General features: G+C 42.2%; 1 protein-coding gene across 1 annotated transcript in view; it reads right to left on the minus strand.

The window, feature by feature from the left end:
* tll1 (tolloid-like 1) overlaps nucleotides 1–9,214 on the minus strand; it is a 49,405-nt gene extending 40,191 nt beyond the window's left edge. The window contains exon 1 of the mRNA XM_046047945.1: nucleotides 8,653–9,214. Within this exon, the coding sequence (XP_045903901.1) occupies nucleotides 8,653–8,833 (181 nt within the window). The 5' untranslated portion in view covers nucleotides 8,834–9,214. The remainder of the gene's footprint in view (nucleotides 1–8,652) is intronic.
* Nucleotides 9,215–12,424: the final 3,210 nt, after the last annotated feature.

The following is a 12,424-nucleotide window of genomic DNA, read 5'->3' on the forward strand; positions in this document are numbered from 1 at the left end:
CGTTTAAATGCCACGGCCTACCTGAGCATTGTTTCTGACCATGTCCATCCCTTTATGGCCACCATGTACCCATCCTCTGATGGCTACTTCCAGCAGGATAACGCACCATGTCACAAAGCTCGAATCATTTCAAATTGGTTTCTTGAACATGACAATGAGTTCACTGTACTAAAATGGCCCCCACAGTCACCAGATCTCAACCCAATAGAGCATCTTTGGGATGTGGTGGAACGGGAGCTTTGTGCCCTGGATGTGCATCCCACAAATCTCCATCAACTGCAAGATGCTATCCTATCAATATGGGCCAACATTTCTGAAGAATGCTTTCAGCACCTTGTTGAATCAATGCCACGTAGAATTAAGGCAGTTCTGAAGGCGAAAGGGGGTCAAACACAGTATTAGTATGGTTCCTAATAATCCTTTAGGTATAAATAAAGTGAATTAATTTGAATTGAATGTAAATTGTCAGGTGTGGAATCATCCAATGTGGACTTATTCCAAGGCATACAGGGCTAGGACGGGGATGAGAAGTTTATATGGACGCTTTGATACTTTTGATACCATTGTCCGTTGTGGAGCAAACTAAACTAACTTTAAATAGCACCTCAGACTGAGATTATTGCTTGCAATTTTCTTCTTTGTATATTTAAGATGGAATGACAATGTGCCACTCGGGTATGTAAGGTGTTTCAATGTGTAGAGATGCTGGAGTCGGTAATGTCATTGCTGAGAAATGTGCTTTTAAAGAAAAAAAATTATAAATGCAGAAGTTAAAGAGCATTGTTTGAGTGTGTGTGTGTGTGTGTGTGTGTGTGTGTGTGTGTGTGTGTGTGTGTGTGTGTGTGTGTGTGTGTGTGTGTGTGTGTGTGTGTGTGTGTGTGTGATCATGTAGAACTAAATAACAAAATTTATTGAAACAATGATAATTATAAACTTTTCAATTTGTCAGTAACACAGACAAGCTAACCTGTAACTCTTACAACTGTTTTCTCTTCTTTCTTTAACAGATGTTTAATGTGCATCTGCAGAGTTAAGGATAATGTATCTGTGATGTCATAGTTTAAAAAACACCCAAACACACACACGCACACACACACACTAATCATAAGTTTTTGCTGGCTTAAACACGGTCCCAGACACTGACAAAGACCCAATTACACACCTCTCCACTGACACATCGCTGTAATTACCTACAGCGCAGTGCATGTGTGTGTGTGTGTTTGTCTACAGATAAGGATAAGCAAAGTTTTTTCATGCATGAATACATCTAAAAAACAGATGGCAGAGCAGTGAGGCGAACAACTGGACATCTGAAATGACCTGGAAATAAAACCTAGACTGATCATAACCAAATCCAATTAACGGGGAAATATTGTCAGGCTGCCATCAGTTCCCAAGGAGAACTATTTGCCCTATTATTTTTGAAACATAAAAACCACAAATCCAACTGTGTGTGCTGTTGTACAAGCTCTATGACCTGATGAGAGCACATCAGACCAAGTGCCAGCAGTGGAGAGCGCACCAAAATATCCCTTTGAAGCCACAGTAAAATTAAAAAGTAAAGGTAAAAAGATTATTTAGAATAAAAAGGTTACTGAGTTACTTTGCAAAAACAGTCCCTGTGTGTGTTACATTGTAACTGAATTTAAAATGTGGATAATTATAATATTCAAGGCAAAGTAAAAGGAACATCTGCGACTTCAAAAGAGCACGCATTTAAAGAGTACCGCACCACATAAACAGACAAAGAAATGTTCAGCGTGAGACAAAAATAACAGAATATCATATGACACACACACACACACACACACACACAGAACTGGTGTAACCTCTTAATCACATTACTGTGACACTGAGATTCCTCTCCAGCAGGTCATGGGTTTGGCCAGACATTGTGACGGGACACAATCATGGCTTGATTTAACCATCAGGGTGTATGGGTATGCACACAGAGGCCTAGCAGGGGCTCTTACATGAATAAAGAAAGATCAACTGAAAGATATATGACAGTGAACAAAGTTATTTTTTGTGTGTTATTTATGTCGTCTCTGGTTAGAGGAATCTTTTCTATTTGAGGTTTGATGAAACATTGATTTCGTTTATCTTTTTTTGCAATATATTGGCCAGTAGTGTAAAATAATGTGGCTTACGTTGCTGACATCTGTGAGATTCTCAGTCTTCCAGGTCATGGTATATCTAGAAGTGCTAAGTTAAGGGCAAATGGTCTTGCTTTAGGTTCTGGAAGATGTTTTGCCTTGATTCATGAGTCCTAGTGACCTGAAAAGTGTAAACATTGCTACAGAGGTTTAATGCTTTGGACTCCCCACCAATCAGTCCAAACCGAAGAAGCCTTTTATATGAGAGGCAAAACGTCTTTAAGAGCCTAAAGCAAGTCCAGTTGATCTTGACTTTGCACTTCTAGATATCTGTACATCCACTACTGTCTTTGCACAGTACGCCAGAAGGTAAGGCTCGTTTCTAGTTAAAATATCAAAATATCATAGCAGACCAAGTTAAGAGTGCTTTGTGACATACGATGCGTGGAGCATCTGATGCATCTGTGACCACAGCTGGGTTCCTATAATACTAAGGACAGCTGAAAAAAATAGGAGTTTGACTGTAAGGAGACGGTGGCTTTTCCTCAGCCAATAATGGGTATATGAGAATGATTTTTGCTGCTATAAATACCATCAGGAAAAGCTAGGTGACATAAAAGCAGGCAGACATTTAATAATTGAGCAATGTGTGGCAGGTGGGCGGAGTGACGGCGATGCTGACTCATGGCTTCTTCAGCTCCGGAACAATGACGCTCCAAAACAAACAGTCGGCTCTCAGCACGGCCGCAGAGTTTGTGCTGAGGCGGGAATCCTAAGGAAGACTTCGGAAGCTCAGTGGCAGGAGCACTCTGCTCGGGAAAATCCTGTTTAATATAATATGAGTGAGACTGCTCGCCCTCTCGCTCACACAATGCAGCCACAGCGTCAAACACACACACACACACGGCTCTGGTTTCCCTTTTACCGAGGAATGGGGGAAGGGGTGAACAGTAGCTGCAGCTCACCGTCACGACATGGTGGGCTTCACTCTCTGACTAGAAAACTCAGAAGCACATATACAGTATACATGGGCAAACACGAATTCGGCTTTTTTGATATTGTTTAAGTTACACCTGGTGCACTGAAGTGTTAAACTTCCATGAAAACAGCTGTATGAACACCTGCAGTCACATATATGCCACCTTAATCTAGAAATACTGGTTATGTGTTGTTTCTACAAATCCTTCTGTGCACATTTATTAACTCTATACCAGACCCTACAAAAGGTCGGAGCAACTCCAGTGGAAGCACAGGGACTAGGCTGGAAATGTTTGGATACAAATAATGTCAAACTCTGCGAGTTACTGGAAACAACAAAATGAATGAGCTTCAGCCAACATGAACCACTTCATGTACACAGCAGGGTGGAGATCGTCCCTCAAGTGGAAGGTCGTGGTTCATGCTTCACATGGAAACTGGCCTAAACATTCATGTTACTTAAGTCCTCATGAACTCGACACTAAATCACTATCAACTCTGACTCTGTGTGGAGACAGAAAAGAATAATTCCTCCCTTCAGGATTTGGAGGGAAATGTACTGCAGTCAAGCTGCATCATTGCTGTTGCCTCTAAGCAGATTGGCTCAGATTATGCACGATGAAGAAAACTACACCACTTTCCTGCATTTTCTCATTTTCTGCGAAATCATAATGCAAATGTTTTATCTAATTGTCTTTTTGCAGCGTGAACTCTTATTGTAAATCCTGCACTGTAGCATCGGAGTTCAGAGATGTACGCCCATGAGAAAATGTACATTATGCATTGTCCTATAATGTTGCGCACTCCGGTGATCCGCCACTATTGTATTTGAAGAAGAGAACAGGCGGTTTGTCTCTTGGGTCACTCCTGAAGAAATGACCCACAGCTTCATTCGGACATCGAGGTTTGTTTTGCTTTCACTCCGTTTGTGTGAACATTTTATGAGAACAGTGATTTGGAAGGAAGCATGAATGACTCTTGAGTGAGCGTAAGAGCTTGTGCACGTCCCTATGAGTGTGTGTGTGTGTGTGCGCGTGTGTGTGTCATCTCCAGCTGAGTAGCAGGATGCAGACAACCAGGAAGAGATAAGCGCGGGTGAATGGAGGGAGCCCTGTGTGTGTGTGTGTATCGAGTGTGTGCGTCTGTGTGCATGTGTGCGTTCGCGTTGGGAAATCACTTCACAAAGGCCTGGAAGTGTGTGTTCTCCTGTCTACCAGCGCGGGACCCAGAGGAGATAAGCAGACAGCCAAATATTCCCCTTGTGTTTTCCCAGCAAAAACAGGAGGCGGAATACCAACCACTCAGACCGATGGCACAGGGTCAGGCATGGAATGAGCCGCGCTTCCACTTCTTACAAACCGCACACACACACAAATGCACACACAGAAAGGACACAGCCGCCAGCTCTTTACTCACTGACAGCAAAATGTGTCCACACTAGTGGGTGCAACCAACAATTCTGTTCATTACAGATTTATCTGTTGATTCTTTTTTTCAATTTATGGATGGATGTGAATCTGCAAAAAGAGAAACATTATTACATCATTATTAATGTATGTATACATGTGTAGACTCATTTAGGTGTTAGAGGTTTATGTGCGAGTATGTATATGTTGGGAAGATGCACACTGATGACTGACCATGGGACTGTAGATGTGGTTGTGTGAATGGAAGGTGAGCGTGAGATGATGAAAGATAATGATTTGATTTGTATTTACATTACACTACCATGTTTATAGTTATTCAATATATGTATATGGAAAAATTTATTAATGCAGCAATTCCAAAAATCCAAAACATACCCATAACAAGCTGTACAAACAATATAAAACCCGAAGATATTTATTTTATAATGATATAAAACAGGGAAATTAGCCAATCATCACCTGCGAGAAGCCAGAATCAGGGAATGTTTGGTGTTTTTGCATAACATACAACTGTGCTTGAAAAAAGATTAACTGCTTATCAACATAGCTATCAATTCATTTGCTGTTTTAAGGTCAGGCATTAACTTTGAACCTCAACTTTTAAGTTAACATGAATGAGTGGGGTCACAACATCTACCATTGGACATCTGCGGATGTCTTTGCCCAAAAGCTTCACAAGAACTACTAAAAGGACCTTGAGGTGAGATTATTTGTCAACCGACTAATTTTCTGTAAGTAAACTAATCAAGTATTACATTAACATTTATTCATTTAACTGACGCTTTTATCCAAAGCGACTTACAATTGCTATATATGTCAGAGGTCGCACGGCTCTGGAGCAACTAGGGGTTAAGTGTCTTACTCAGGGACACAATGGTGGATGTGTCACAGTGGGGGACTGAACCCGGGTCTCACACCAAAGGCAGGCGTCTTATCCATGCACCATCACCACTAACAATCTACTAACCATTCCAGAATCAGTCCTTGGGCTATTCAGAAGCTTGCCATGATATTAGAGAATGTAAGAGGAAGATGTGAGTGAATATTAGGTAAGAGATGGCAAGAATTTCTAAAATGTTACAGTAAAGATGCAAACAGATGTAGATTTGACCTAGGTGGTGTTAATTGCCATGAAGACATATACACTTGAATTGAAAATGTTTCAACTTAAGCAAATATATTTTAGGCTATGATGAAGCATATGACTCCAATAATGTACATACAGCAAAATGGAGAGTGTTACAATAAAAGTTTTGAAAGCTGTCACACACACTGTATATGCAAGGACTTCCCTTCACCAGCCACATTGGCATGAATAAAGACATTTGATATGCGTTTAACCTGAAAACAAAGTGCATGTTCCGAGTTCACATGTTGCCACCCTTCCCCCGCATTACTGGTTGCTCTCCACTATCAACTATCTATTGAAGGAAAAACAATGTGTTAAAAATAAATATATAAATAAAAGATTCTGTAAAACATGCACACATTATTTTACTAAATAAGAAAGAGAAGAGGTATTAATTACGGCGAGCTCTGAAAAATGGGATACTCGGTGTGCAACTGCAGCGACAAATCCAAGCATGTCAGAATGAATACATTCTTTATGTTCGCTGATATTTCCAGCAAATAAAAACACTGCCTTGCGTTTTTCCCACCCAGTTATTTTAACCTACAAGAGTCGCTCAGTTGCTCAAACATATGTAGACTGACTGTCTCCCTGTAACCTGCCGGGCTTTCATCCAAAAACGCACACACAGCAAGGTAGCATAGCTAAAAACCACAGAGTCATGGGATTGCAGTATCAACATAAAATCACCCACACAGAGATCAGTGTAACATGAAAAACACAAAAACACATACTGGCCAGTGTCCAGGGTTGTCAGGTTTGTGTATTTGGTATGTGAGGAATGTGTGTTGGTCAGCGTGTGGACGATCAGAGTTCAGGGCGGAGTTCTTATCAGTCCAACGTGTCATCACAGACATTAAGGCTGCATTAAAAACCACATATGAACATCTGTGTGCACAAAACACGTCTGCTCATACACACAAAATCAGAGGAGTGTAACCAAAACAAGAATCCAGACAACGATGTTTACTGGTCTTACAACACTGCAACTTTGCACAAACAGAGGTTCAGATTCCTCCACCTGCTCTGTAGGAATGATGCTGCTACTGCAGGAGGATTAACATGCAACATTAATCCTCACTGGTCATTGAGCTTTGCTACATGGTCCGGACAAAGATTGGTGATCATAAAAACATTGTTCTTTATGTTAAACTGAAAAAGTAAACACACAAAAACATCAGTGCAAGATGAGGACAGACCTAAGGCTGGCAAACTAAACCAACCAAACTGTGTCCACAGCCTTAAGTACTGAAAACTTTTTAGGCAAATTTATATGACTAGATGTCTGTATTCCTCAAACTAAGGTACTGATGTAAGATATCAGAGGAAGAAGAAGTTTTGTGCCGGTATCATTACTGAAACTCAGGTATTATATTGGTACCAGATCGAACATTTTCAAATTATACCCAGCCCTATGCAAACTACAATAAGTAGATGAGCTGGATAAATACTGTATGTACAGGAAAAACATCAAGCTAAGTTTAATATAGGGGCTCACTGCATAAAATCTTAAGTGAATCTCCAGGCTTTGTGTTGAAAACATGAGTTCATTTGGGTGGAGTACAAACACACATACACACACCTACAAAAGACATATGATTAACTGAGGGAAAAAACTTAAATTTTTAACGTATAGATCCCACTTTAAATCAGTGACAACAATTTGTTGACACAATCGACTCATTCATTTTTGATCAACTTATAGGCCCAGATGCTGTTTCTTTCATTATAAGGCACACACTGTTTGTCCTATGAGACAAACATAGTCTGTTGTTCCACAGCAGCTCCCAGCCTTTCATTAAATGTCCAACAACATTTTATTACTGTGTGTGTGTGTGTGTGTTGTTTGTGTGTGTGTGTGTGTGTGTGTGTGTGCGCGTGTGTGAGTGCGTGTGTGTGTGTGTGTGTGTGTGTGTGTCGGGAGGTGAATACTTAACAATGCATTCCTGCTTTAGGCTGAAGGATACAGATATACACACAGATTCTGCAGAAGGACACAGTGAGACAGTACATACATTTTACCTTTACACCTGTATTCACAGCTAAAGTCATATCAAAACTCACAGTCACTCAGTCCACGTGTGTCTGTAATACAATAGAATTACACTAATAAGGACATATCCTGAGTTTCTGTGATTCACAACACAACAGTAACTGATGACTTTTAAGAGGGGTTATGTACAGTAATATAGTAATGATATCAATTAATCTCAGATACAATCTTGTTTATCTAGAGATATATAATTAGGGATGAAGTGGTTAAGTTTTTATCAATGATACTATTTCTTTCTGAGCAAAATAAGTAATATGCAAAGGCTTGTGGTCTTGAATTTAGGCTTCTCAAGACGTAGTATTCAAAGTGCATCTAGGCACAGCAAAAAGTCCCATAATGAAGGAAAATGGCCGCACACTGACAAAAACTTAAAGAGGACATGTGCTGTCCATTCATTCACCTTGTCCATACTTGGACGTCCTCATAGGCCCTTTGACCACACATAACAAGTTGATGAGTTAACCAGTTAATGGGAGTGTGTCTGTGTGTCTGAAAGAAGGTATGTTTTGGTACAGTTAGGTCCAGCTGTTTCTCATCTTCGTTAATGGTTGATTTCACATCTGGACGCGAGCGCAGATAGGTAGGCTAAATGCGCACAAACATTTCGGCTACAATCATGACCAAAATTCTGCCTACAGGTGATCCATGCACGGAATGTTTGCGCGTGCATCTTAGGACACGGACTTAGCGGGACGGTCACCGGGCTGCACGTGGCATCCGGCGGGATCACCACCACCACTTACATATCAGTTATGAAGGGTTGGGAAAGGGCGGCATCTGGACCAGTGTGCATACACACACACACACACACACACACACACACACACACAACCATAGTCATCTCTCATACACATACACGTGCCACATCAGTGCCAGCGCTTCAGGGTAGGATCGCGCGACCAGATGCGCAAAAGTACTTATTTTCAATATTATTTTGTGATTAAAAGCTGAGTAAAAACATTGACTCACCAGCTTTGCACGGGTCTTTGTAGTCAATGGTCTCCGCTCTGTCCTCTTCATAATAATCATAGTCTGTCTCCTCGTAGTCGAAACAGTTACAAATAGTCACTTTGCCCCAGAAAGTCAAGCCGGCAAGCACCAGCGTGATCCAGCGCATCTTAGCGGCCAGTGCCGAGGGCACTCGGTCCATCTGAAAACTGAAATAACGAATAAAGGCCCCTCTGCTCGTCTCCTCTGCTGTTAGGAGATGGTCAATCCACTCTCCAAAGAACGCATCGGCGGCAGGAATTTAACGGGTCATTGTGAAGATCGCTCTCCTCTCTGACAGTCTGGTTGTGGACACCGTGGGCTGCTGTAAGTTACTCTGCCCGGCTCTCCTCCATGGTAAAAGTAAACTGAGGTGCCTGTCCGTCCCAGTGTCTGTCAGTCAACAAAGTGTCCGCTGTCCTCCGCTGTGGCTTCGCAGGTAAGGCTGCTGTATGGGGATAAACAAGAGAGAGAAGCGGTGAAGGGATCAGGACTGGATGATCTCTGAGCGCAAAGACGCACGGCGGTGGGTCTCCTGCTCACAGAAGAAACATCCGCCGCGCATTTTTCCAACCAGTACTGTTGTCTCACACTCTCTCGTGTAGTGCAATCTCTCTCTCCCCACCTCTCTCTCTCCCGTGTCCGGTAGTGGTGCTGTCTCTCTCAACCCGAGTCAGCGCACCGCCTACACACACACGCACGCGCACGCAAGCACACAAGCACGCATCGCCAAATACCTGCACTGTTCGACACAAGTGATGCAGAACCAAAACTTTCTTTGTCTTCTATTGTCTCTATTCACTGAGCATTTGCTGCCATTTTAAGGTGCAAAGACTCTCTCTCTCTCTCTCTCACACACACATACACACACACACACACACAGTATAGGCCTACTGCTTATAAGCAGAGAAAGCCTCTGACAGAAAGCGCATACATTTGGATAACCCACTGCAATAAACATTTCAGGGGCTCAGCACAGTGACAGTGGAGGAAGCGCGCACTGATAATTACAGGTTATTGGACCTTAACTCACACAGATCCGTAAAATACAGAGGACTTACAGTAAAAGCCGGTAGCAGTAAAATTAACACGGCGACTACAAATTGGCCTCTGGGTTTACCCCTTAGACCTGGTGCATAATGGGTGTCATTTGGCTACTTAGAGTCAGGTGCCAAGTAGGTGACAGTCAAACCATAAATGCCCGGAGGTAGTAGGCCGAGGCTAAATAGACTATAGGTGGCATTTATGATCATGACAAGTCCGTCCTTATACTTCCTCTCGCCTCTCATTTTCTGTCTTAGAAAGAGAGAAATGGGTATATAACTGCAATTCAGGACTGTGCGTAAAAAGAAGTATGTTGAGTGGTATAGATCGAGATATAGGCCTACTGGCTTTTCCGTACAGTAACATGGCATATAAGGTGACAAAGAAATGCTGTAACATTCAGAGTGTGATCATTATGAAGCAAAACAATGATTACATTAATTCATTTGTTTTGGGAAATGTTCCTCAATAAAAAAATATATTGTGCCAAATAATGGAGAGTACAAGCAAGCAGACAGACAGACAGATAGACAGATAGATAGATAGATTTAGAGTTAGAGCTACATCAGTTTGTCATTCAGCCATGATGTCATAAATAGCCTACAAGCAATGCCAGCAGTAGGTCGGTCAACCACAGATGAGTGAATTGAGTTCATGTGAGTTTATGATCCTGCATCACTTACCTACACCGAATGAACCTCTACCGTGCCTGTGTGTGTGTGTGTGTGTGTGTGTGTGTGTGTGTGTGTGTGTGTGTGTGTGCGTGCGTGCGTGTGAAACCAAAGGCGTCTTTTCAAATTAAGAAAATAACTTTTACCAACAGTTAAACTTGGCGTTTTCCCCCTAAATTTTGCAGGGACTGTGAAGTTGTCAGCAACCACCCATAATCTCCGAAGTGCAACTTCCACACGCAGTCACAAGCAGTAAAATTAAAACAGCAGCAGTTGTTGACAGACAAGCGGTGCAGCCTGTGAACACACTGCCAAGGTAAATCCCCCTGAGACGAGTTCACCCTGCGTCTCCACAGCTTACCTGCTGTGTGTACCTGCCCGGGACGCGTCGGTTTCTTGCAGCGTCACGAACCGACCCATCATTCTTCAAATGCAGCTGGATCTTCTCAGGAGTCTCAGGGGGCCCCCGGTGTCACTCAGTACCGGCAGTTCCGAACGTGCCCGTCTCCCCCCATTTATTACCGGGAGATTACCGGAGCGCTGTCTCTGCTGCTCCCGACTAATCCTGCCCCCGGGGAGAGGTAGCGGCGCGCTGACGTCACTCTATCAATCCAGCCGCAAGCTGTCCACTACACACGCCCGGGGCATGGACACAAATCCCCTGGAGGCAGCACGCACACACATACGCGCACACACGCATACAGTTTATTTAGTGTAGGTCAACACACACTCCTGATTTTTGTCCCCCAAATAGTTGACAGCCTCAACCTTATTAAAATAATAAGGAGCTGGTTATTGACCAATTCTCATTAAGAATAACAGCAGGTTGACATTATTTTCTTGTACAAATACAATGTTATAAAATGTTAATGCCTGTTTAACAACAATCTACAACAATTCCAGCATCCCTAAGAGGCAGACAGCATGCTCACAATAACAATGCTAACATGCTGATGTTTAGCAGATTTGCTCACCATTTTAATTCAGCATGCTAGCATTTGCTAATTAGTAGGCCTACAAAAGGCAATGTACAGCTGAACAGCAGAATGGACAACCAATTACCCTCTGGAGACTGATAAAGTAATGTAAAACTAAATAAACCAAAACTTGAGGCACTGTATGGAAAAACCGCTATAAAACATTGTGTGTGTGTGTGTGTGTGTGTGTTTATGTGTGTTTGTGGTCTGGATTTGCCTCTCCAGCCACTTACAGTACCTCTGTGTGGTTGCCATCCAGCCAATCTATTCAGCAAAATGCTTCCTTCTTAAATAGGATCCAGCTATTGAGATTAATGCTGTGTGCAGGTATTTGTGTCCCTATTTAAAGCATTTATCGATCAGTGTGACTCTGAAACTCTGTGAAAGTACCTCGCCAGCATTCTGACCCAGCACACTGACCACCGCCGCCACCACCACCCCTCCCTGAAATCATGCACACTCATACATTCACACACTTACATACTCACACACACATCAGGAGGAACCCTCAATCTGAGAAGCAGCCCCTCGAGACTCCCCCAAGTGCTGTGGTCTGCAGGTACTAGAGCACTATTATTAGCTTTGTTTTCCTCAAACACACTTTCCCATCAATTCAATATGCAGTACCACGGTACTTGTTTAACTTTAAAGGTATATACTGCCCCAAATCCATCAAACATTTAAATCAAAAGGTAATTGTAAACTCTTTTGAGTTTTGTCAAAGACTGAGGTTAAGAAGCTGTGCAAAGCTATTTTAACTTCAGTCACTGGGATTATAATGTTGATCAATTTTCATTGCAGAAAAACTTCTCCAACTAAACCCGCAGATTAATCCTCCACTCTGTTGCCCATCCAAATGCTTACTAGTGATGGGAATTATGCTCTCTGAAGCGAGCAGGATCTTATGGCTCTGTTCCTTTCTTTTATTTTCTTTTTTTGGGGGGACCGAAGTTAGGTTTATCAGCAAAATATTCACTAGAATAATGATAGGGTGAGATCTGGATCAAATTCAAACTTAGAAATCCTACCAATATAATTTCATTTGCAAGCATGTGTGGACTA

The sequence above is a fragment of the Micropterus dolomieu genome, linkage group LG04, assembly GCF_021292245.1.
Source record: "Micropterus dolomieu isolate WLL.071019.BEF.003 ecotype Adirondacks linkage group LG04, ASM2129224v1, whole genome shotgun sequence".
Lineage (NCBI taxonomy): Eukaryota > Metazoa > Chordata > Actinopteri > Centrarchiformes > Centrarchidae > Micropterus > Micropterus dolomieu.